At 34.7% G+C, this 27697-nt stretch overlaps 2 protein-coding genes across 2 annotated transcripts in view; one reads left to right on the top strand and one right to left on the bottom strand.

The window, feature by feature from the left end:
- Ae2 (anion exchange protein Ae2) overlaps positions 1-27697 on the bottom strand; it is a 51799-nt gene that overhangs the window by 23769 nt on the left and 333 nt on the right. Inside the window, exon 2 of the mRNA XM_089846490.1 lies at positions 15681-15756. The gene's annotated coding sequence lies outside the window, so the exon portion shown is untranslated. The remainder of the gene's footprint in view (positions 1-15680; positions 15757-27697) is intronic.
- On the top strand, positions 329-27505 carry Ndae1 (Na[+]-driven anion exchanger 1). The gene is made up of 21 exons (XM_089846494.1): positions 329-797; positions 15494-15603; positions 16586-16744; positions 16823-17119; positions 17187-17387; positions 17905-18482; positions 18553-18656; positions 18731-18905; positions 18970-19103; positions 19212-19389; positions 19456-19746; positions 19815-19928; positions 19999-20160; positions 20227-20478; positions 20536-20604; positions 20686-20862; positions 20934-21080; positions 21602-21622; positions 22704-22727; positions 23005-23225; positions 24481-27505. The coding sequence occupies exons 1-21, from the start codon at positions 772-774 to the stop codon at positions 24692-24694; spliced, it is 3654 nt and encodes a 1217-aa protein (XP_089702620.1). The 5' UTR covers positions 329-771; the 3' UTR covers positions 24695-27505.

Raw genomic sequence — 27697 nt, 5'->3', positions numbered from 1 at the left:
TTTTAAACACCCTTGTTCAACCTTTTCAATGCGTTTTCTGGTATTTCAAGGTCACTCTAAATTAACGTGACTGTTTAAAGATAGAAGTGAATGCATTCCATGGCCTGAACAAAAAACTTAGTTCTTCGCATAGTTTTGCAACTTAGCAAACGATAAAATCGAAAACATCAACATTTTAACGACACGTGGTAAGTAAGACGCGCTCTTATAAACTTCTTAGTGTCTCATTTTACTTATGATAATGTATAATGATAAAGGGAAGAGTATCGTTTTAGACCCCCTTAAAACTCGATTCACTCTCGTCGTGTCCTCCACACAACACCACTCATCTGGTATCTGGCTGGTATAAGCATAGGCATTAGTACCACCACCAGCAGCACCAGCACCACCAGCCACCAACTAGTTATCACTAGCAGCTTGCCTTTTCCCCAAAATATTGGCGGGTCGGTCTGTAACTGGACGAGGACGGCGGCTCAGTTAAGTCTACAGGACCATCCGTAATCAGCTGTCGTCCTAAAACGGTCTGGTAGCGCGAAGTGAGCGAGTGAGTTCAGTTTTTGGAAACGTGAATATCCCGTTTCTCGCGGCAAGCAAGCAACTCTCTTCATAAGGGATTTCCCCGTTCCGTTTACTTCCCAAGTACTTTCTTTTAATGCTAAACAATTAGCACAGCCACGTTATAACTTAACAGTGTTCAGTGTGTGGCTACAATATATATATTTAATTTTGCAATTTTATTACTTATTGGAAGATATATTTCAACACACGAAAATGGGTGTAGGAGCTAAAAATTCACCGTAAGTTCATTAAACTCTTTATTCACTCGCGGGGAAAAGCTCCCGTACGCGTACGCGTGTATCTTCTTATATATCATATGAAATTAAATATCGTTAGCTAAGAATTAAAGTAAGAATTAATTAACCAACGAACCAAATAAAACTAACTCCAAATTTAAATATTGTTGGAAATAATTGAAATTTGTAGGCTCTGTTTTGTTGGTAGCGATACGTGACGTCTATTACATTATCACAAGTCAATAATTATCCCCAATAAGTGGTGTCCCGCGTAAATTAACAATTCTTCAAAATGGGCTCAATTTAAGGTAAAAATGTATGATTTTTCAAGATAAAGCTTAAAATTTATGAATTTTCAAAGATAAAACACAATTTTAGCTTAAAAGTGTATGATGTTACAAAGATAAAACTCAATTAAGCTTAAAAGTGTATGATTTTTAAGATGAATCTCAATTTTCAAGGGTGCAGAGGCCAACAAGCCACAATAGATTATCCCATTGTGACCAGAATAAACACGATCTGTCCTCGTTAGGCTTAGAAAGTTTATCGAGAGACATTCAAACTGTTAGCCTGTTGTAATTAGGGGGTTAAGTATAGGCTCATTAGTACGCCAAGCGCGTAACGCAAACGTTTTTCTAACTGCCAAAAGGATAATCCGTAACCCGAGACTACGCAGTGATAAAGAACGAATCGAAATTCCCAAGGTTCCTTAAAACCAAATCACGCTACAAACTCTGCACGCTGCACCGCGTAATACATTCATGGCCGTAAAGGGTTAACTCTCAATGGCCATGAAATGAAAGAAACGTTATGTCGCTAGCTATATCATGTTACGTATCAATGATTAGACCACCAGGATGTGACGTCATATCATACCCGATCACCCAACCGGAAATGAATCTACATCTCCCCCCCCCTTTTCCCTTTCCTTCAAGGCTAAATATATTAATTGTACTAACCAAGAGAGACCGTTAACCCAACAACGATAATTGCCTCGGTTCAATTCAGTTCATTAACATCGTTACAATTTTTTGTAATATTGTCGCTTTGAATTTGAATGATTAAACAGTACGTATGCTTAAAGGGTTCAATATATTAGTAATAACGGGGTGTGCAAATCTTAATAGCGTCGTTTTAAATTTAATTAATGAAGTTACTAAATGAATAAATTAAATATAAATACAATTTATACGATATCATATTCTCGCTTGAATTTTTGACGCGCGCGTTGAAGGGCCCCATGACGTCACTTATTTGCTTTTAGCTTTAGTTATACCCCAGGGTGCTAAAAAAATAGAAGAGACGCTTAAGCCAGCCGCGTCTCTCCGCTAGAGGCACTAGTCTTATCGAATCCCCAGTTTTAGCTATGAAGGCATATATACTTTAACAGAGCAAAATGGTAACCATGGAAACGGCTTACTTTAAAAAAGGGATCAGGTAACTTTTCCATTGATTGCTCTTGAGCTTCCCGTTCAAAATATCTCCTTCAAGGTAGCTCTTCTAGTCTAGACATATTTCCACGTATAACCCTTTCCTATTTGCCCTTAGGGACGGTATTATCCCACTATAATCCCGAGTTTTCCAACTAAAACGATGAGTTTGAATAAAATATTGCGGAACTTACTTTAAAATTATGTTAGCATAAGCGAAAAACGATAAGTACGCGGTAGTATTATCCACCTATAATCTAGGGGGTTTCCACCTACACCGGTTAACAAATACCCAATTAACTCGGTTGGATTAATGATTAATTAATTCATCGCCTTCTTAAAAATGCAATAGGCGAGATACGGAGAATATTTTTAAATCTGGCGCGTTTTTCCCGGCGAACGGTACGACGTCATTGTCGCAGCTCCCTTCTAATTGGTTGAATGAAAAGGGAAAAGCCGGGTTTCCTACCAATCACGGTCGTACTGCAGTGGAGCCCGCGCGCGCGCTATCGTACAAAAACGTGTCCACGGGCCAAAGCCGAATTGCGCCAAAAAGCTAAACACGCGCGTTCTAGATGCCGTTTTGACGCGCTTTTAATTAATTCGGCTTAGCCGAATGGATAAGCAAATATCAACCAACCCGGAAAAGCGAGAGGAAACCTTACCTATAACATAACCCAGCTTCCATCTTTTAGTCTGGTTTTTACACAGAGTCGGCGACGGAGTCGGCTTGGTTCTCCCCGTACATATTATATTTACGCTTTTGAAAAAAATACCAAAAAAAAAAAGAAACAAAATTAAGCCTAGCTTTAGTCGGGATTATTTTAACATAGAGAAGAGTTTTATGGGATGTCCATGCGTTCCAATAGTACGAGGAATTGCTCTCCTCAACGAGATACGCGCGTCAAATCAACCATTTAGAACTAAAAATCATCACACCGACTTATTCACCTTAAGTCATCAAAATCGTTCTTCAAAACCACCCGAAAATTCCTAAAACGATCGGTTGGAAAATTGTCTTTTAAATATAAGTGTGTTCATCAAATCGGTACTTAATTTGCAACGTTTTAATATAATAATAAGTATAAAGTCGACGTGGTTAGACGTATGTACATTTATTAGGACGAAAAGCCAGCATTTTTCCCCTTCTGTCGCGGCTGCAACGTAAAAACAAAATATATTTTGAGGCCCTCAGTTTGTGCGTTACTAGTGGAAGAGAACGGTTGTGTTTTTGTACTTTTTCTTCTAAAATACCGATTCGAGCACAAAATATCTATAAGCGCAATAATATAAATAAATATATACTTAATTATCATATATAGCCTGCACGCGAATTTAACTTAATTTTAATTATAATATATATATTTGAATGTACGCGTCGCATTCTAAAGTACGGTTGATTGTCATTAATTTAATAATGGTTAAATATAATTAAGGTAGCTCGGCGGCCGGTTGCTATTTTTGGTTCAATTTTTTTTCGGTTTAAATAATTATTTAAAATATTATTAAATCAAATAAGAAACTTTGGATGAGACGTCAATAAATTCATTTACGCAGCATTAATAAATATATACTCGGTGAGTAATAATTATTTAATTTTAATTAGGTATTAGTTTATATTAACTTCCGGGTTATTTTTTTTAATAAACACTGAATAAATTCAGCTTTGAATTATGGTTAAGAAATACGTTTTGGGATTGTGAGTGTGGCGGTTTTTCAGACACTTTAGTGTTGTTTTCCCAGCTTGTTATCAATCGATTTTTTTTATCGATTATTTAACTAGGTGCTATAAACAAGAGCAGTTCGCGATAAGTTCCGTTTGATTTAAATTAAATCAAATGAAATTAAAATTGAAATATATTACCATCCCAAGAATATCAATAAATTTTGCTCTAATTAACCACCGTTTATGATTTGAATATTTTAGGGATGACTCTTTAATTAGATTAGTAATCATTATCTTTCGGTTTATTATTTAAATTTAAGGGGCCATCCGTAAAACTCACGTTGACCCTTTGAACCCACCGTTTTTATAGAACCGGTAAACCTTTATAAAATTCATTTTGCAAATTTCACGAACTCGCGAATTAATAATTAAATATAAATATAACTTGTCCTCAATCCTAGATATTAATATTTCTTAACAGGTGTTTGTGTTTTCCTTAAGAAACAAATGTTAATTACTTAAACCATGTTCAACAATCTTAGGGAATATTAGGCTTAAAAAGTGGGTGTAGAATCCATTATGCTAATATAGATATAACCAAACATGATCTAGTTTTAGGGTTGCTTTATATTATGATTGGCGTATTTACAAAGACGTCACTGGTGTATGTTTTTAAAAGTTTTAAAATTTGGGTTATTGGTCCTAAAAGCGCTTTAAAACGACTCAAAAATGATGTTGACTACTTCAACAACCGTATTTTATTTTTTTTATATTCGATTTTTTAAAATAAAATGGGGCGAATGTTTCGAAAGACATTGGAAAATAAAACTCAATTTTATAGTACGCTTAGCATAAGTGAATAACCACGATGTTAAATAGAGTAGTGGCACTCCATGTTAACCTAACATAGAAAGTTATACAGTCAAAGGCAGGACGGTGCCATTACTCAATACGTGGTAGTAGGATTTTTACTATAACGTAGTGGTTTTCCCCCTAACTACGTTACATTTTCTCTTAATTAGTAGTACGGAAAAACCAGTTGATTACGGTGGAATAATACCACCACTACCACCACTACTCTACACGAGGTAGTATGATTCTACTATAACGTAGTGGTTTTCCCCCTAACTAACTACATTTTCTCTTAATAATAAGTTAGGAAAAACCAGTTGATTACGGTGTAATAATACCACCACCACCGCTAATACTAAACCAACCTGTACATTATTCGTATTAATTAAAATGATTAAAGTCTAGAAAGAAGTAATAGACTTATAACCATAGAAAATACAACGGGAATAGAAAATAGATTCGATCATACAAAACCCCAAAAGCTAATTTCAATTTCTCTCCCCCATTTCTGGTTACGAGAGATTCAACACCAAACAGAGACAACCAACCAGAGACAGCCAATAGGAAATTAAGATAAAAACCTAACGAAACGCGGAGTCTTCTATTCCAACACACAATTTTCTCTGTCGTAATAAGCGCGTGTTGTTGTAAAGTTTAGTTGATTTTAGACTCTGGGTCTAGACATATATATCTGTATATAAGTATAAGATAGATGCCAAGAAAAAACGAATTTAAAAACTCATAGTTTCGTCAGTATACATTTTTAAAAATGCCTCATTAATTTTCTAGGATTAAAGTTAATTCTTTTAAAATAATGTTTCGTATCGAGTATAGCTTATACGATAAAGAAGTGTACGTACAATATGTAAGTGTATACTTTTCTCGTAAGCTTATAAGATGTTAGCCATCATAAGTTTGTCACTGGTTTGTTACAAACTGGAGCTTGTAATTTTGAAGTGAGTAAGTGAGGTAGGTCATAGATTCGAGGAGGTAAAGCGGCGACGCCTGGTGACTGGGGCGCTGCTGTCAAAGGCTTAGTATGTACAGACTAAATAGGAACTAGAGATGGAAGTCCTGCAAAATTAACCACCGCTTGTCGTTCTCGAACTAGTTATGTGGAGCTGTAAGTCTCTCAGTAGCATTTCAAAGTGTAGGTAGCGTCTTACTTATCTTATAAACTTATGGTTTCTGTAAAAGACGCTTGTAAACCAGTTTTAAAATCAAAAAGTTAAGATTATACATTTCTTGGAAATGTATTGGATTTACCGGTACATTGTTTTCGAAGAAATTGGTTGATATTCAACTTGAAATCGTCCCCGAATATTCGATATAAAATTAACACTAGATGTAATAAGGGATACAAAGTAATTGCGGCCGCGTATTACGTATTTTTAAGAATTAAAGGTTCCATGACATAATATTAGGTAATAATTTCAACCGAGACTGAAATAGTAATTTGTTTTTCAAGGAAAATGGTCATAGCTTTAGGCTCACTTCGAGAGACTATCTTTGGATTTATTGTGTTTAAATTAAACCCTTCATTTAAAAGTTAAACCTAATAATTTTCTCTAGTAAAACGCATTGTTTAGTACTTGGAAAATAGGTACTACTACACGCGTTACGTTAATATATAGCAAATATATAACAATGGACTTAAATAAATAACCAGCTTTACTGGATAGCATACTATTATTACCTCCTTAAGAAATAACCCTAATAAATGTACTACAGAATCCTGGCTGGTTTGGGCTTGGAAGAGAGAAGTTACTTCCCTCTTCCAAGGTTTGGGGTGAAATAAGGAATTGGCGTTAGCTCAGTGAATAATCCAGTAAAGCTAGTTTATAATACATCCATGGTACCACAAACCCGCCCAATAAACTCAATAAATATTAAATATCGGTGTCAAATTTCGCGATAATGGCCTGGAGCGGGCCAAAGACAGAGAGAGAAAAAATATTTCGACACTTTCTTCATATCGCGTAAGACGAGATAAGGCCTAAATAACTAATTAAATCGAAATAAAATTGATTAAAACGCATAATTTGAGGAGACTTACATCAAAATAAAATAACTAAGCCTCGGTTCTTAATAATTTGAACCTTTCTTAATAATTCTCGCGCCTTTTTTGAATAATAATAAAAAAGAATCACGTGTTTACCTCTTGCTTTGTCAACCGTGATGATTGGGTGGATGGTTTTATTTTAGCGCGCGCGCGCTTTTTGAGACGATTTTGAAACTCCCAAGATCACGCGCGTGGCCATGGAAACAGAAAAATTCTAAATTTAGACGGGTTGCCATCAACTGCACCCCCGAGGTCTACATATATGATCTACAACGACTTATCTTGTAGTTGTTTGATTCCCAAAGTAAACCGTACAAAACCCCAAAACTTTGGAACGTCATAACTCTAGTTCTAGTAACGACAATTCCAGTTAAACCCTTTGAGGATATGATAGCTAAAATAGTCAGGCTGCATTCTTCTCCACAAATGTTAAAATCAATCAGGGACCAGTGTTGGAGGTTTAAGGTCAATAAAAAATGTTTTAAAGCAAAAACAAAGGCATTCCGCTGCCAGCAGAGACTTGTTTTAAATTTAGTAAGGTTCGGAAATACTCTGAATTGCAATTTTGTTTATTTTTCTTTTTAAAATGATGTATAGGAGAGTACGTAACAAGCAGACGATTGTTATTGGCACGAGCTGTTTTTAAGACATCACGTGTTACGTAATAAATTGTGCCAGGTTTCTGAAGTTACGCTTGCCAAAATTTAACCGAATATTGCGGAAATGTTAACTAATACTCGTTGGTAGCAGCTTTGCTATTTGAGGAGTATGGTAGTGGGAATCTACTATAATCTAGGGGGCTTCCTACTATTTCAATCAAATGCGCTTTTTAATAAAATGGTCTCTACTTCAACGTGAATAGGGTGATAAATTCATTCCACTAACAATGAAGGGTAGCTTTGCTATTTGCGGGTTATGATTGGTAGCAGGAATCTACTATAATCTAAGGGGTTTCCTACTAAATTAGGAATGTATTGGACACCATTTTGAACAACGTGAATAAGGGGGATAAAATCATCATATTCGAATAGGTAAACCTAAACCTCTCTGTATACACTTTGAAATTAAATCCAGTGGAATTCTGGGTAAACATCACGATTCCATAGATTAGCGTCTCTATTCTAGCGATAAAGGAGCAAATTTTTTTTATTATTAACTTCAGTCAATTCACGTCACGCTCTTGGATTTAAAAGTAAACCTTAGAGACTTACGGCAATCGCCTGCCTTAATTGATTATAAACTGTACGGGGCTATAAGGTAGAATGCCAACCCTGTCTGTCTGTGTATTGTTATATGCCTAGACACGAGTTGAACTAATCTATAAAAGAATTGATTTCATTTACGGTTACTTATAAGTATAAAAATTATTTATAAAAATTTCTTTGTTTGATAATTACTCGAAAGCAATTAATTACGCCTTAGTTTAATCATAAAGACGCGCGTGCCAACAGTAATTACCAGAATCTAAACATGGTCAAGGTTGGATAATTATTTTCAGACCAAAATATATACAGTAGACTCAAGGACGTTTCTATAATGACCAGTTTGAATAGTCCGAGCCTGTGGTTTAACTGTTCAGGAAACGATTACGGGATTAGGCTTAGCTATTCGAGGATAGTATTATACTACTGTAACATAGTAGGGTCCCCCCCCTACCCTACAACACCTTGAAAAATAACTATATTTATCTTTTGTTAAGTTTAACCATAATTTCGGTATTAAACCTAACATGGATTTAATGACTATATTTAAAACACTATAGATTAGCATTATCCTAACGTAATGTAGTGGTTTTACTCCTACAACATTAACGATGCGGTAACTTATCATCTTCAAAAATAACTATATATTTATCATTTGTTAGGTTTAAATTACGTATTTAATTTACATAATGATTTAAATACTCTATAACAATAGGCGGAAAACCACTAGATTAGTATGATTAGACTAAGAAGTGTAATTTTCCTAAACCTCCACCTGAAATTATCGACGACAGCTTTACCCGTGATAATCCATCCCCTTATCGCCAAAAACCGAGGGGCGTTTCACTACTACAATCTTTTGAGTGTGTGTAACATGATTTTTTTTCTTGTCGAAAACACTACTACAGACTATATATGATCAATGTATATCGCGTGATTCACTCCCGTTTAGTGTAGCCTCCAAAATTGAAAGGATGATATGATGAATTATCAGTAATATATTTATTGATGACGTTCTAATCAATATCTGTCAAAAGGTGACCTTTTTTTCCCAAGAGAGAAAGTTTGTTATCTGACCTTCTGAACACCGTATATATAACTCTTTTATTTACTGTGTGCAGAAATACGATTTGAATTTACTATACCGTAAGTAAATTAGTTAAATTTTTGATACTTTTGAATTGATTTACTATTTAATTATGTTAAATTGATTAAATTTAATGATATTTCTTCGCTAAAAATATTTAACTTCAAACCTTAAGGCAAAATAAAAAACAATTAAAGATTACACTGTTATTCGAAATGAATTTAGGATTATGGCCCAAAACAATAGCTGTAAGCGTAATTTGAATAATTCAGTTAAGTAATTAAGTATTACACGTTTTGATTTTTTGGGTCTTTTTAAGAAGGGCGGGCGGAAGGAGTTTGAATCTAGTTCGCAATGTGTGTCACAAACATTTGTGGTTCCTTTAAAAAAAACTAGAATTTTTGATTGTATAACCCTTTCGTTTCCATACCGTTAATTGGGTGATATTAGCGTTAGAAGATTATCAATTGATGTAAATGAATCTAAAACGTTAGGGAACTTTAGTGTGTTTTTACAAGTCTAGAAACGTACATGTTTTTACTATGTTTTACAACAAAAAAGAAAGGTTTTTTACAAGCTAAAATAAGTTGAAGTTTTGACTAAATTTTACTATACCAAATTACCATTAAAACTTTCAAACTTATATCCATAACTACTGATAAGAAACCCGTATCTTTTAAAAAATTCAAATTAACCCATCAAAATCAAAATAATATAAAAATTGAAGCCAGTTTGGGAACTAAACCAAATTCGTCCTAGATATCATAATTTGTAAAAAAAAACATATTCCGAGACTCGATGGTGATTGAGTGCATTTAATTATTTAAGTAACTCGCGTATAAATTAACTTAAAAGCAAAAGAAAAACACGAATAACCGGAATATTTGATAGAAAACCGTTAACCCTTTTTTACTCCCCAAATATTTCGTCAGCACGGGCCATGCAAGTTGTAGTAAAGTGACAATAAGAAAAAAAGGGTATGTGGCTGGTTAGCCTATAAAGTGAAACTTGCCCGGGTCTCTTTTTGAGGTCAATATCAAGGTGCTATTGCAGTCCAACTCGGCATAAAAGTATTTAACCTACATTTAACTTTCCAACCTGATATTTACCTGGAAGGCAGAACCCCCCCCCCCCTTTTATCGCAACCGATTTACTTCGGGTCTAATTGATCGACGCCCAAGTATTTGGTATCGTTGCGTAGAGGACACTTTTACCTATTGTGACAAAGTCGAGGCCAAGCCTTTGACCGCACCAGGCCTACACCGACGTCACTTGTTTAACTTCACGACACGACCAGTTATCTCTAGCCATTATCACACTTAACTTATGTACAGGAGACAATTTCGAAGTAGTATAAGTATAACACACTCAATTACAACTATAGCAGTTGGAATTTATACTAAAATCATGATTGGCATTTTTATATAAAATATAAAATATAGATTTTGTAATAGGAGAAAATCTATGAGGTTCCATAATATTTTACCCAACCAATATTTCTAGAGAGTTTAAGAAAGTGTCAATATTTGCTTAATACGTGACTGTATGCATGGCCCTTGAAATTTTATTATTATTCATTAATTTGAAAAAGAAAAAAAATAATCGAGAATTTCAAAATCTTATCATGATTTTTCTTCATTTAATTTAAATATTTTGATTTCTTAAACTGTCTACAGAGGAATGTAGTTCACTAGTAATAAAATGTAATAAAAATATTACATCTTCATAGCAGCAGCACCGCCGCTAGGAAATGTTGAAATCTGTCCTTCCAGTAAATATACGGGCTATCTCCCCCTCTCCATCCAAAATAAACGATGTTATGACTATGGACCTATAGCGGTTTTAGTTCGGGCCTCCAGCAGGCTCCGGGGACATGATCTGCAGGCTTTTCTTTATTTAGTTTTATTATAGCTAAGACAAGTAACTAATACAATAGATCTTTACGGAATTTGGAACAAGTGGAAGAAGTGAACAAACAAAACTTGTACCGTGATTTATTGATTGATATCGACCAATAATACTTATAACCCTATACTTCCCAGAATGCCTGGCGGCGGTGATAAATACTCCTTGATATGATTTAGAACAATCAATACATTGCGATTTGTCAAGAGCTGGAGTGTATATAGATAAAGTTTAGTAAGGTTTGAAATAGGACGTACAATTTGGTCTCCGAGTCGCGTCCCTACGTCTGTTAAATTGCTAGGGTTATCCGAGGTTATCCTGACGTGACCCCATGACCCCAGGGATAAAAAGAAATGCTCTTTTTCTAAATCCTTCTCGACCTTTTGTTATAAGTACATTACAAAGTTCATCCCATCAAAATATATTACTTAGAAGATGAGGGAGGGCCATTGAGTTATTTTATTTCCCAGACTAGAAACTCCCATCCCATCCCATCCCGGAAGTAACTTCCAATTTAAAAAGAAGAAAAGCTAGACCCTTCCCCCTAATTCTGAAAAAAGACGGTTTAACTTCAAAGATAAAATTGACTCGTTAACCGCAAACAGAGAAAAAATAACAAGACAAAGGTACACCCAAACACATACGTAGATTGCTTAAATGTCATATTGTCACCCCCCCCCGCGGGGATAAAACACTATTGAAAAAGACTTCTTTCAAATTGACCCCACGTTGGCGGCTTTTTCTATAAAGGCGGGAAACAATCGCGGGGGATTCAGTAGCAGCGTTGGAAATATCGGGAGCAAATCATCCTCATCCCTTCTCCGTTACCATGGGAACTAGCCTATTCTATTCATCTCTCTCATCCCATCTCCCGGCACGTGCCGTTTCTTTTCAAAAGGGCTATTTTGACAATAAGAAGGCGCTACTTCTTCTCCCGCCTTCAACAAGGTTATTATTTTTTTACTTTAAAAGTCGCGAGGAAAATTAATCGTAGAAGTCTATTCTATTTTCTGTTGAAAGCGCGCGCGCTTCTAGTGTTAGAGGGGTTGAATACTTAGGCACGCGCTATTGGGTTTTTTATTAGGTTTTTCTAGGCGTTTTAAAGTAAGTGTTTCACCCCTCGATGAAGAGAGACTGAGCGCGCGCGCTTGAATGTATTGATGACGTCTGAAGTGACGTCAATACATCGATAAGAATTAATGGAACAAAACGTATAATGTACTCAATCAAATTGAATTGAGGGAGGAAAAGATAGTTAATTATTCCGTGTGCCACAACAAGTCTAGTCCTAACAAAGGCTTAACGTATTTGGTTGAAGAATACAATGAATTCACGATCATATTTCGGAGAATATTAACAAATGTTCAGGGTCAATGTCGGGTTCAAATCACTCCTTAAATAGAGAATATCTTATTCTATATGTTAATGCAACCTTTAAAACGGGGGAATAAATATACTTTTAAAAAGAAAATTCATTCCCTTTTAAGATTAAGACTAACTATAAATATAATTCAAGGTTTTTCTTAATAATGCATTTTAAATTGGCTTCAACTTTTTTGAATTAATAATTATATTTTACGAGCGGATGGCGCCATGACGCTGGGACATCATGGAAATAGACTAATTAAAATACCAATCTACAGCTTCTTTAAAGTGATAGTGACACTCCTTTTTTTCTCTTTTTAAAAAAAAATGCAAATTAAATATTGAATAACACTGAATACCAATTAATGCTGTATTAGAAGTTCCTGAATAACTAAACCACACTGTATACAACTTTGATAATAAAAATGTGTTCAGCTGCTCTATAAGCTTGAAAGTAATGCGTTCCTTTGAATGTAGCAGCGTTTGAAATGTGGATTGACTCGAGTCACGTTTAGCCAACGAGCAAGGTCAATCGAAAAATTCGCCGAATAAATGTTATGTTACTGTCGTTATATAAAAAACCTGGCAATCTACTTATAAAGACACACTACATTTTTTTTTCAAATGAGTGCACTGTGTAAAATAATTCCAAGTATTAGTAACATAGTATTTGTTAGAGGAGAAATTGTGAGCTTCCCTGGAAGTATTTTCGAGTCTGTTGATGGGTTATAAGTATAGGGTTGCGAACTTATGGCGAATTTTGTAACTTCAAAATTCCCTGACTTTTCCAGGTTTTCCCTGACCATATAAAGTCATTTGCCTGACTAATTTAATTTCTAGAAATATTATACACAATGATATGACTGAAAATGACGAATAACACGAACTTATAGATATTGCTTTATATGAAAATCGCCGAACTAACATGGAATTCCATGACACTTAAAACAATTTTAAAATTCCCTGGTGTTCCAAGCATCATGGCAACCATAACGACGTTTCAAACCCCCGATTACGATTGATTTTCCTAATTATTTATTTGTAAACAGTGACTTTGAAAGGTCATTAAAAATAATAACAACGGTATATTTCCAAAACTTATTGATTTTCTTTTTGGGTCTAATAATGATATCATAGTTTTAGGACGCCGTTCTAAATGTTCAATGACCTAAATAAACTCATTGTCATGGTTCCTTATTTGTTTTTTTTTTTGGTTTTTTTTCTTAAAGTCTAGCCCATAGTCTCGCAACTCTTTTTTACTTTTTGTTAAAAAAAAAAAAAAGCCGGTGACGGACGTTCAGTTATGCTTATTTAAACATACACGCTCTGAAAACTTTCACTACGTCAATTGATAATGCCGGGTAATTTCGATTTTTAAAGTTAATTACACGAATCAAAATAGAGAACCTACGCAGGGCTCCCACCAAAATCTCAAAAATAAATAGGGGAAAAAGGGACTTTTCACGATAAAAATAGGGTAAAATAGGGACCTAAATTCTAAAAGTAGGAACCAAAAAGGGACCACTGGTAAAACCAAATGATATCTATTCTGTGAAAATATCACAAACAGTTAGGAACCTATTACTCTTTTCTATTTTTTCGACAAAATATGATATTATTTCTGACTTTCTTTTGTTTATATACTTATTCTAAGGGAGCGATAGGTAAGACTTGATACTGGCTCTAAGGTATAAGGAAGGTTTTTTTGATTAGAAGTAACTATTTTCGTATCATGTTTACTGTTTTTTAAAAAATCCACTGAACTAGAATTTGGACCTTTACAGGATTCGTACAAAATGTTTGGAATGAAATTCCCTGACTTTTCCAGGTTTTCCTTGACTAACTTGAACAAATTTCTCTGACCCTTTGCAATAACGTACATGGCGAACATATATGAAAACCAATCTAAATTCAGTCGAATAATTTTTGCAAAAGTTGTTATTGTTATAAAAATTGGCCAATTAATTCGTTTAAATTTAACATTAAGTAAATCATAAATAACCGGAGCTATGGTCAAATCTCAGACAAGACATTTTCAAGTCACCCTTATACTTTTTCTGAGGTTTATAAAAATAGGGTGATTTAAGGACCGAATACCAATTTTAGGGTAGATTAAGGACCTTGTAGGAAAATAGGGACTTTAGGGACTTTTAGGGACCTGGTGGGAGCCCTGACCTACGGCGCCACGAGTTCGTAAGAACTAAGAACCTAAAATATCTCGAAAAACAGAAGTTTCGCGTTGCATCGAATTCAATTATGACGTATTCTTTCGAAAAAAAGAATCAAATTTAAGTTTCGTGTTGCTTGAACCGAATACAATGGTATATCAATTAAATTGTTGTATTTCTAAATTAAACAATAACTTAGCTTCTGATTGGCTGGGGGCAGTTGCCAGGGATTTTTGGGGAATCTACCAGCTGATTCAATTAATAAACAAATCTCTCTGCAAATTTAAAATAATTCTAATGGAAGTCGGCGTTGTTAAGGTTTAGTTTTGTAATAAAAAAAAAAAACACTTTTAAAGTCTCTTATTTGGCCTTTTTTTTGGTTACGTTAACCTAGTTGAGATACAGGTATGTTAGTAAAAGTCAACCCGCAACATTTAGGCGGCTAAGGTACAAGCGAGATTATGACCCGGTTTATTATATTATACCGCCCGGCGTATTAACCCAAAATTATCATATTTGTAAAATAAAAACATTATCCCTATCGGTATCTTTGACTATATTTGCTAAATAATTGGGGTGCATTATCTATGGTATTTAACTACTATAATGTGGTATTTTCCTACTACAATGAAGTCTTTTCCTACTACAATGAAGTCTTTTCCTACTACAGTATATTATTTTCTTACTATAATGTAGGATTTCCCTACTATAAATTAATGTTTTCTTACTATAATGTAGGATTTCCCTACTATAAATTAATGTTTTCTTACTATAATGTAGGATTTCCCTACTATAAATTAATGTTTTCTTACTATAATGTAGGATTTCCCTACTATAAATTAATGTTTTCTTACTATAATGTAGGGTTTTCCTCTCTGTTTTCCTACTATAAATTGGTGGTTTTCCCCTACGCGGGTGATTTAATTATAGACTATTAATGTTTATTTTGTTTCTTTCTCTAGACCTTGGATGGAAAGCAAGAAAATGGAGGCGTCGTCCAATTTGGATGAAGCGCCCATAGATCCCGGTGCCCTAACCACTCATCATAGCTACACCGACAAAGATTTTGAAGGTAGACTTACCAGAAACTCGTAAAAATACACTTGTATATATGTACACAATGAAATTTAGAAAAATATCCAAACTTACCAACTGTCGTAGTTGAATCGCAGAGGGTTTAAATTCCATTGGTTGAATACTAAGTGACGTCAGGGCGGCCACGAATCTGAAAAATATCATTTTAAGGGACAAAATTAGGAATAATTTACGATATAATATCAATAGAATATTTTTAAAATGAAATATTACAAATTAAATTTTTTGACGTCGGCTGGACACTTGCCAGGAGTGCGCGGCTTTGGAAAAACCACAAAGAAAAATAGGTTGACATTGTCTATATCTTAATACATACGTCTTCGACGACAATTCAATCCCGTAAATGCTTTAACGTCCAACGTGATAACCCCTATCATAAATAAGCTTAAATCGGAGCAAATTCCGACTGGACCTCGACTAAAACTATGGATATCCTTAGGAATAAACCGGGACAACCTAGAACCGATGTCAATTGGCCATGTAATTAGGTGTTTAAGGGTATAGACAAATAGGTTTAACCTTACGGTCAAGAGACGAGGGGTTGACGTGTATGAGTTATGACGCGGTTTAGAGATATAGAACAAAGCTTGCAAAAGGCAAATTACGTTGAATCAATATTAGAGGAAACTATTATCAATGGGTTATGATTCCCGCGCGCCCGGCGCTACGCTTTAGTTACAATCGGCACTGATGCCTCCGAAGAAACCTCGTAAAAAACGTAAGTACTTGAAATTTTAACGGTTTTTTGTACACTGGCAACGCCGCGAACCTGACCAACTGATCACTTCCATCAACTTCGGTACCGAAAAACAAATAAACCCCGAAACCTTTTCCATGGACTAGCGGTTTTTTTTAATTTATTTAATTTACAAGTACTTTCGCAACGATATTTAGATTTCTGACGCGGCTAAGGAATCCTAGGACAAACTTAATAATTTCTTGATTAATTTTTGCCACAGGTCACAGAGCTCACACCGTGTACGTGGGACTTCACGTGCCCAGTTACAGAAGGCGTGGCCATCACCGACGTCACAGACACCATCATGCCAAGAATGGAAGCCACAAAAGAAGGGAAGATGGTATGGCAACTGATTACGTTACCGATCTCCATAGACCAGGTGAATATATTACTTTTCCCAAATGACTATGACATCTGTTTATCATCTACTTATCATCAAGTCCCTTTTAATTATTAGTCACGCCCCCGGCGGAAAGGGTCCACTTTATCCTGGGCGAAGAGGAAGATGGAATGCACGAATCTCACCCCTTGTTCAGCGAAATGGAAGAATTGCACGTTGACGGCGATGAAATGGAATGGCGCGAAACGGCGCGTTGGATCAAATTCGAGGAAGATGTTGAGGAAGGCGGGAATCGATGGTCCAAACCGCACGTCGCCACCATCTCGTTGCATTCCCTCTTCGAGTTGCGAAGTTGCATACTCAATGGTACCGTCATGTTGGACATGGAAGCCGGATCTCTCGACCAGATTGCCGGTAAGTACTTCCTCATGGTGTCCTCGTATAACTTTAAAACGAATCTTCTTGGGTTATTCTCGCGTAGATCTTGTCCTCGAAAATATGATTAACGCGGGTCATCTTCAAGCGACCTTGCGGGAACGCGTCAAAGAGGCTCTGTTACGACGTCACAGACATCAACACGAGCCCCGACACGACAAGGGCGAAAAAGGTTCCCGTCTGCCGTTAATCAGATCTCTCGCTGACATCGGACGAAACTCCAGCAAAAGCATGTTTTCCTCACACAGTAAGTGTCCCCGACTTAAATCGGCCAATTACATTTAACGAAGCTGACAATTTTACAAACCGCGAAAGGATGATAAGCCAGGCTATAAGAGGTGCTAATTATTTTTGGCGCCACTTTCCCTTTTTCGTATTGGGCCCATTAGGTACCAGCGCTCTTGAAAGAGCATCGAGCGGGATATGGTACGTGTCCTCGCCTTCTTCGCCCAATAGTCTTAAAGACTGGAAACCGGATTTTATCAAGTTACCAATCATTCACGAACCAGAACACTCAATTGACAGTAAAAGTTTAAAAGATATAAGCAAGAATTGCTAGAAATTAAATGGCCCACCCCCAAATATACGACCCCGATACCGCAACGGACTAAGTTTAACAAAGTTTACCAATAAAACCCTGTCTAGTTAAAACTAACAGGAAACTATTTACTAACGGAACATTTAAAAGATACTGGATCAATGTCCCGGAAAAACTGTTCATTTAATGCTGGGCATTAATCTATTCATTTCTTATGACGTTTTAGGTTCGCCGTCGACCGTCAACCCTGAAACTGGTAACGGGAACAACGCGAGTAACGGAGCGATGCCCCATAGCCCAAGCTCAAATTCCTTGCAGGGCAATCAAGGCACTAATAATCTGTTAAGCGTTGGAGGGGGTCACCAAGGGGTCGAAGTGGCCTCAAACCCCAGTTCGGCTGACTTACACAAGACAAATCACCCCTTTATGAAGAAAATTCCCCCGGGGGCTGAAGCCTCTAACATCCTGGTCGGAGAAGTCGAGTTCCTGGACCGGGCGGTCATCGCCTTTGTCCGATTGGGTCAAGCCTGTCACTTGGGTGATTTAACGGAGGTACCGGTGCCCACTCGTTTTCTCTTCGTCTTATTGGGACCCACGGGTAACTTGGGACGTTATCACGAAATCGGACGAGCCATGGCCACTCTCATGTCCGACGAAGTATTCCACGACGTGGCCTACAAAGCCAAAAGTCGGCAAGACTTGTTAGCCGGCGTCGACGAATTTTTAGACGCCGTGACTGTTTTACCACCCGGTGCTTGGGATCCTAGCATCAGAATCGAACCGCCAAACCAACTTCCATCGCAAGTAAGTCAACTGGTAGTTAACCAATCAGTGTCGTTCTATATAAAAGACCTGGGTTATTTTGGACAAATAGGAGTCACGTAAGAAGGCTGACCAAGAAGTTAAACACACGATTGAGGAGATTGAAGATGAGGAAGATAAAGAAAGAGAGGAAAGTGGTCTCAAACGGACAGGAAGGTAGTTAAAAACTCAATTAAGTCTTCTAATTAGGGATTCGATTTATAATGACGTTTTTTCATCAATCCCCTTAGGTTATTCGGTGGTCTAGTCAACGACATAAAGCGCAAGAAGCCATTCTACCTAAGTGACTTTAAAGACGCTTTCGCTCTGCAAACCGTCGCTTCCATTTTTTTCCTATACTTCGCTTGCATCGCGCCCATCATCACGTTTGGCGGACTGCTCGAAGACGCGACGGGTCAGAACATTGTAAGTGTCCAACAACCACAGACATTCCATCCGATACACCCCTTGACACCGAACGTTTTTATAGGCGGCGATGGAAAGTTTGTTGTCCGGAGCGATTTGCGGCGTCATTTACGGACTCTTCAGCGGTCAACCCTTGACCATTCTGGGGAGCACGGGACCAGTACTAGTCTTCGAAACTATTCTATATGATTTTTGTAGGTGAGCCCCCGTAACGTCGACCATTACCCGGGGGGTTTAACTACGCATAAACTCTTAAATCGAATCATTCAAAACAAACATTTCCATTGGTGATATATTTAACAACAGAGACAACGGTCTGGATTATCTACCATTGCGCTTATGGATTGGTATGTGGACCTCGGGGATACTAATGCTTTTGGTAGCGACGGACGCCAGCGCTCTCGTCTGCTACATCACGCGGTTCACGGAGGAAAATTTTGCCACCTTGATTTCCCTCATTTTCATATACAAAGCTATAGAAAAGGTACCGTTCACTGATATTGCTCTTGCTTTGGCAAATTCAAATATTTGACCGTGTCTACGTCCTTAGGTGCTGAATATCAACACAAAGTACCCATTACTGACGGCGGCGAGTAGCCCCATCAATCTGGCCTGCGTCTGTACGCCTCCCAATGGGACGGAACCAATCGAACCCAACGATTTATTCAATTGGACGGCGGTTTCCAAATACGAATGTCAAGCTCTGAATGGAACCATGACCGGGACGGGTTGCGATCAGGTTCCCAATGTCTTCTTATTCTCAGTAATTCTCTTCACCGGGACATTCTCTCTTTCCGTCTTCCTCAAGAACTTTAAGACATCGTCATTCTTTCCCACCAGTGTAAGTTCTTTTATTTAAATTAACTCCATTAATTTAATTAAATTAAGCTGATGGCGTATTTCCTTTAGGTTCGTCAAGTAGTCAGCGACTTCGCTGTCGTTATCGCCATCGTCACTATGACCTGCACCGATGTCATATGCGGAATAAGTACACCAAAACTACAAGTCCCGGCTGAATTCAAGGTAAGTCTTTGTAAATAGAACAAAGGGGGGGGGGGGTAATCATTTTTCTAATTGGATTCATCACGAACAGCCTACGTCTCCTCATCGTGGTTGGTTAGTTCCATGGTTCAAAAACAATCCTTGGTGGACAGCTTTAGCCGCACTCGCGCCGGCACTGTTGTGTACCATCCTTATTTTTATGGACCAACAAATCACGGCCGTCATTATAAACCGGAAGGAGAATAAACTGAAAGTACGATCGCTAATGGGCGTGTACTTCCGGTTGTTGACGCGCATTTTTTTCATCTTAATTCCATAGAAAGGCTGCGGATATCACTTGGATCTCTTTGTTCTGGCTTGTCTGATCGCCATCTGTTCCATCCTGGGTCTACCGTGGTTCGTCGCAGCCACGGTTCTAGCCATGACGCACGTCAACTCGCTCAAAATGGAAAGCGAAAGCGCCGCCCCCGGAGAAAAACCGCAATTCTTGGGTGTACGCGAACAAAGGGTTTCGCAAATTATCATCAATTCCATGATTGGTCTCTCCGTATTCTTCACGTCAGTCCTCAGGGTAAATTACATCAAGTACTACAAAGTGACGTATCTAATAAGGCGTCTTTCGTTGCAGTGTATTCCAATGCCAGTTCTGTACGGAGTCTTCCTTTACATGGGAGTGTCTTCGTTAAAGGGTTCCCAAGTAAATTCTTAATTCTTCAACTTATCTCGTAGATAAGTCATGACGTAGTTTTAAAGTCATTATTCAAACCGTTTCTTACAGTTCTTCGACCGTATTTTGATTATGTTCATGCCGCAAAAATACCAACCGGATTACATGTTTTTGCGTCAAGTGCCCATCTTACGTTGCCATATCTTCACCTTCATTCAACTAACCTGTCTCGTTCTATTATGGGTCATAAAGTCTTATAAACCGACATCCATAGCTTTTCCACTCATGGTAAATTTACATAATAAATGAGTTTTAAACACTTAATTAAACCAATTTATAATTAATTATTCTAAACAAAGTTGGTGGTTATGATTGGAGTGAGAAAATGCTTGGATTTCTTCTTCACTCAACGCGAACTTAAAATTCTGGATGACGTCATGCCGGAACCGACACGGCGCAAACGCGAAGAAGATCAATTAAAATTGGAAGAGGAGGAAAATAATAAGGTCAGTAAAGTTGATAATTACCTTTGACCCCTGAGTTACCAAGCCCCAAAACTTTTAAAATTTAGAAATGTAGGTAGTAATTGAATTTTAAAAATAGACCAATTGGTCTATTTCTATGGGGGGGGGGCAAACATATTAATTAATTAATTATCATTAGAATATTATTTTATAGAATTTTTTTTCAAACATCAATTAGAAGGCAGAACCGGTAATTTAATCAAAATAATAATAACTTAATAATTGTATTTAAAATTAATGGGTGTTAGCATGTACGTGTAGTGTTTATATATCTATAATCCACAAAACGCATGAAAACACGTAATTTGGTATGATTTTGATTGGTGTAATTAATTAATTAACTGTGGGATAATTACGACTAATTAATTACAAGAGGGGAATCCGCTACGCAACTTCACTAGCAATTACTTAAAAAAATCACGTGACACGCCCAAAAAAAAAATTCGCAATTGTTCCAATGATCACTGTAACCTAATTGTGAACACCTTTACCTTTTTCCACAGGATAATTGCTCCGATCCCCAGGTAGGCCCCCTTTCATTATACCAAAAATTTCCAAGAGTATGCCACACAATTCAATTCACCTTCTTCACCTGTCTCTCTCTCTCTACTTTTGCATCCATTTGCCCACCAAGTTGTTAAAGGAATGGCGTATACTGTTCCTTTAACAACAGGGTTTGGTTTTTCCGAATGAATTTCGTTCCACATTTTTCACATGAAACCACTCACTATCTTCTACATATATTTTTAAATTGCATGAATTAGTTTTTTTTGGGCATGAATTTGTCTTTCCTAATAATACATTTACCAATATTTATAGTTATTAGAAAAAAAAATGGTTTAATAGTTAGTTAGTTAGTTGTAGAGTTTTGATTGAAAAATGTTTACCTCTCGCAATTATTCTTGAATTTTTTATTAAGAACACGATTTTATATAATATTCTAAAATAAATTCAAGAATATAAATGAATAATGAATATCGTGCAAAATAAATTCAAGAATGATTGTAAATTTAATTTTAATTTGTGTTAATTAATTTAGATTAAGAGTCGTTTTTGTAAATGTTTGCAACATTACAGTCGAAATTTTTGCTCCCTTTTCGATTTTTACACGCATGTTTTTGACGTGTGATTTTAATTGTCAATTAGTAATTATAAAAAAAAATAGATATTTTTGTGATGGAAATATGTTTTTTCTTTATTAAAATAATATAACTATATTTAATTTAATTTAATCTAAATTTAAATTTGAAGGAAAAGAAATAAAGAAAATGGCTTTTAATTATTATTATTATTATTTATAATTAATAATTAATGTACGGTGGGCGCTTGAGAAGTACTTTTGGCTAAAATATAAATATTTTAAATAAAAAAATTTTGACTGTAATATTCGCAAACATCTATAAACAAAACAAAACAAAAACGAAACTTAATTTATTTAATGACTAAACTAACTAATTAATATTTAACTAACGGATGATGCTTTTTTAACTATTTTTAATTTTTTTATTGGTGGATTCGTGTGTTACTTCCTAACTTCCTCTGGGTTTTTGGTTGATTCCCAAAAAAAAATAAATGTTTTTCTAAAAAAAAAAAAAAAAAAATCAGAAGAAACATAAAAAAACCAAAGGTGTACGTTGAATTTTTTTAAAATAATTTTTAAAACTAAATAATTAATTAAAAATAGGGCAAATAATTTTTCAAAAAATTCAAAAAATCATAAGTAAATAATTAAACATAAAAATAAGTTCAACAAGAGTAATATAAAAAAAAATAAACACGATTTGAATTTTTCGAAAAGAACTTTAGTTAGGTTAGATTAGATTAGGTTACTTTTAAAGATATCTACACACTCGGGGGTCTATCTAAAAACTATGCCCTTTTTTTTTAAACGGGGGAATTCTAACAGGGCATGGTTCCAAACGCCAGTTCCGGTAACGTGGCCATTCCATTGGCCAATGGGAATATTCTAAAAGTTCCCCTTGAACGCTTCAAGGAAGAGGACCAGTCTAATATCAACATAACTGAACAGTTGTCAAAAACCCAACTATGGCAAAGTATCGATCAACAAGTTCAAATAACCCCAAAGTCGCAACCAAAAGCTAGCGTCGTCGTGCCAATTCCAGCAAGGTCGGATAACGTTTAAATTTAATTAAATTCATTTAAAATAATACATTTAAACGACGCAACCCAAAAACAAATATATATACTTATCGCTACTTAATTAATTTATATTTTAAATATTGGTACTTCTCAGTGTTCGCTACGTCATTATTATATATTTTTTTGAACCGCGAAATTATATATTTAATTTTATACTTATACTTATTAATTATTGTTTATATTTTGATATTTTTTTTGATTTTGAGTGGGGGATAAAAGGGTTAAGGCAATTTAATGGCAACAATGTCTTAAATTTACTATCATTTTATCAAAAATCCAAAACAGTACGTCTCTCTCCCTGCCTACGTTTATTATTTAAATATATATTTATTAAAAAAATATTTATGTAACAAGTTTTCTACGTTACAAATAAAGTATATTTTTCTACATCTATAAATATATACATATTTTTTTGGTTTTTCTCAATATTACATTTGCTTACATTTTGATTGATATTATACTAACCAATTTTAGTAGTAAATAAATAAATAAATACTAATATTGGCGGGATTTTTAAAAATATAAACAAATGTGCGAGAGAGAGAGAAAAATTAAAAAATATAAATTAAAAAAAAACCATTAGGGAGAGAGATAATGCGTTTTAAATTGACCTATGACCTCAATTAACCGTATAAAACACTGAGAAGTACAAATTCCAATTACCTAACAAAATTTCAAGGGGGTTTTCTGCTAATAATGCAAAGAAGTATCGCGTTCACGAAGGCAATAGATCAAGAAGTGATATCTACTATAGTTTATTAGGGAGAAGGTATAAATTCATTCATCCACATTTCGAACTCTTTATCTCCAGTCCAAACAAACGTAGCCTGTCCGGAGTTAATCCCTGCCGCCTCTAAATTACAACCAGCAGCATCTCATTGGTTCTTGAAACCTCACGTCAGCGCGACGCGAATGACGAAAATTACAATCATATTTTCCGACTGAGGAGAGGCAGCGAAATAGCCCGGGGCCTCCTTTTACGTCCCCCCTTTGTATTTTGAAAGGGGGACTGGGACTTGGCGCGCGAATACTTAGGCATCTTATACCTTCTCCCTAATAAACTAGGTATCACTTCTTGATAGACCTTTTCGATGTAAAAAAATTATTAAAAATAAATATACGCTTTAGCGGATAACGTAACTTGGGGGGCCCTTTTCCCAATTAAAATAATGTTTTTTTAGACTAATTATTAATTAAATTCGCTAATTATTTAATTAATTAGCAAAAAGAAGAAAAGGGGAAGTAAAAAAGACGCGATGAATGACGAGGAACGAAAAAGGTTATCTACAATGGCGGAAGATGAAGAAGACGAGGATGATTGCGGAATTACCATTCAAATCGATTGTCCGACCCCTAACCCCCCTTCGACCCCCAATGACCCCAGGAGGCGAAAGTCTACCTCTTCAAATGGCAGCCATAACGAAACTTCCGTATGACCAAAAGCCCCCAATGATCACGTCAAAATAATTTAATAGCAACAATATTAGACAAAAAAAAAAAAAACAATTTTAAACAATTTTTGCGTTTGCGAATATAAAACTAATTTTGCAATTGCACCTTTATAGTTAATATAGGCTAGAATGTCCAGCATTTAGGCAAATTTAAAATAACAAATTCTTTATTACGTAAGTAAATAATTAAATTGCCATTAAGTTAAAGTGAAAATAATAATAATTAAATTCAATTAAGCCTTGGTTTCATTCATAGAGAATAAATACTGGGGGGAGGAAGAATTTGCTTCTAATACCTGAAGTACTTTCCTAAAACAGACGAGCGGCTGTTTAGAATGTCTTTAACTTATTGGCGATTATTATTTACTTATGATTATAATACTACGAATATTTATAGTCTTTGAGTGGCATAGTAAATTTAAAAACCACCAAGCCGCTAAAAGACTATATTATTCTTTCCGTCGTTTACTTATAGGTTATATTTTGACAGTGACGTAATTATGATAACGTCAAAACTGTCAAATTTAATTTATTTTGACAAACATTTCAAGCCAAATTTTGACATTTTTAAATAATAATAAAAAATATTTAGGTTTAATTTTTGTTTTATCATAAGTAATTAAACGTCTTGACCATAAGTGTGACAGATTTTATAAATAAATAAATAAATCTATTTAGATTTGAGAGATTATAATTAATATTTTGTTGTTTCAAGGGGGCGATACTAAATTACGTTTCGTCAATATTTTGAATAGTTTGAGGATAATCCGTCACACTTTTAGTTGATTTTTTAAAAACGGTTACTTATGATAGTACAATAATTTGAAGAGAAAAAATTCATTAATCATATTTAGGAATAAATAAAAATGTTTTAGTTACCTCAATTATACGTCGAATTTTGACTAAATAAATGTTTTATAATTAATAAATTCAATTAAAAAAATCGCGTTTATTTATTTGACATTTTTACGGATATCTCGACGTGTAAAATTTAAACAAATAACAAACAAACACTTTAAATTTTAATTAAAAAATAAATAAAGTTACGGTGATTTTTACGGAGATATTTAAAAATAACGTTGATTTTAAAAAATTCAAGGAAAAAAATTATTATCGGCTTTAAAATTAAATTTTATTTGAAATCAAAATGAGGGGGTTTTTTTGGAAGAAATAAATAAGCAAATATAAAATATTAAATGCCAATAAAAATTTTATCGACGTCACGTGTGATAGGGGTTTCGATTTGAATGGTTTGTAATTAAACTAATTAAGGATGATGTTAATTATAAAAATGGATGAAATTAAAATGCACGAATATGTCAGGGCAAAAATAAATAAAATAAAAAAAAATTCACGATGTAAATATATATATTACCAATCAAATTAAACTGTAATTAAGCCTAATTAATTAATTAAACGCCAAATCTTAGGCTGAATGACTTAAAAGGAAAAGGACAAATATTGGCAAAAAAATAAATAAATGTATTATACAATCATGTTAATTAAAAAAAACTGTTTAATTTTTAAATGCCCCCTAGCAATTAACTATAAAATTAAGAATCCCGCAGAACCAAAGAGCCAAAATAATTACTCCATAATTATCAACCGTAATTAGCCAATTAAATTTTATCTGTTAATTTTTTATTTTTCCTTGCAGTTTTAAATTAAATTTTAGGGGTCCAAAAATTTTGAACTAAAATATTTATTTCAAATTAATGTGAGTGGTGTATTTCAACTAATAACCCTTTTAAACGAATAATAATTAATTAATTAGCATTATTAATTAGCCAAATAAATAAATAATTACAAATTAAGCGCTTGAAATGTTGTGAAATATAAATATTGGTAAATATAGAAATTATGTTTTTTCAATTTGGTCATTAAGGAATTTTGAAATAGGCCTTAAAATTTAAAATTAGTGTTTAATAATTAATGCGTGGTGGTAATTTTAGCATTTGGGCCTTAATTATAATAAACTGATACGTAATTAATGGTGAAATTCTCAATTAGAAAAATTCCCCATTTTTCTCAGCTATTTTATTTTTTTTAAATCATTTATTTCTGGTTGTCTATATTCATTTAAAAAGCATTTAATAACCATTTAAAATAATTAAATTCGGTCTAAATTAGAGACCAATTTCAATGCTGTCAAGTTGTAGACATGACCTTTAAATTTATTTAATTTAAAAATAGCGCGGCTAAAATTATCTAAAAACATAATTCTAGTTTCATCCTAATTAATTTAATCAATTTTAAAGCTTTAAAAATTATATATTGACCCCTGGTCACCCCCCTGACCTTTGTTGACCTATTATCACGACGAATTTAATTAAAATATAATGAAACCTTTGTAAATAATGACGTAAATAACTAAATATTATAGTTTCAAATTTAATTATTTTGAAGAAATTTCGCGGTTTTTTTATTAATATTATTATTATTTTGTTTTTAATTTTCATCACTCAAAACTGATTTTTCTTTTTCATTTTTAACTTTAGGAATTAAATAAATAATTAACGTTTTAAGAACTGAAAAATATTTGAATGTCATACGAAACCCTCCCAAAACTAGGATATCTAAGATAAAAATAATTCAGATATGACCCCTAACATCGTGTAAAGTAATATCAAAGTAGAAAAAAAACTACGTGAAAGTAGTCGATTTTAAATGTGTCAGAATTTAGAGGAGTAACAAATACCTAGTGATTGTATAAATTGATGAAGATTTTAGAAGAAAATGGTTAAATATGATTAAATAAATTATAATAAAATTTACTTCCACGAGGAAAAGAAAGTACTTGAAGTGGCCTTATTATTTTTTTTTAGGTATTGCAACATTTCTACATTATTTTATAGATTTTTAGGCCTATTATTGGTCTACGATACGCTACGGTCAATGTGGTCTACTTTTGGGTCGGCTTCATTATGAAGGGAACACGTTGACAAATTTACCCCCCCCCCCTCTCCTTTCTTCTCATCAATTGTGCTG

Source organism: Phalangium opilio, unplaced genomic scaffold, assembly GCF_054372755.1.
Source record: "Phalangium opilio isolate 3A_F unplaced genomic scaffold, DU_Popi_V2 ptg000079l_1, whole genome shotgun sequence".
NCBI lineage: Eukaryota > Metazoa > Arthropoda > Arachnida > Opiliones > Phalangiidae > Phalangium > Phalangium opilio.
Note: the sequence above shows the minus strand (reverse complement) of the source record. Positions and strands in the feature narration are given on the sequence as shown.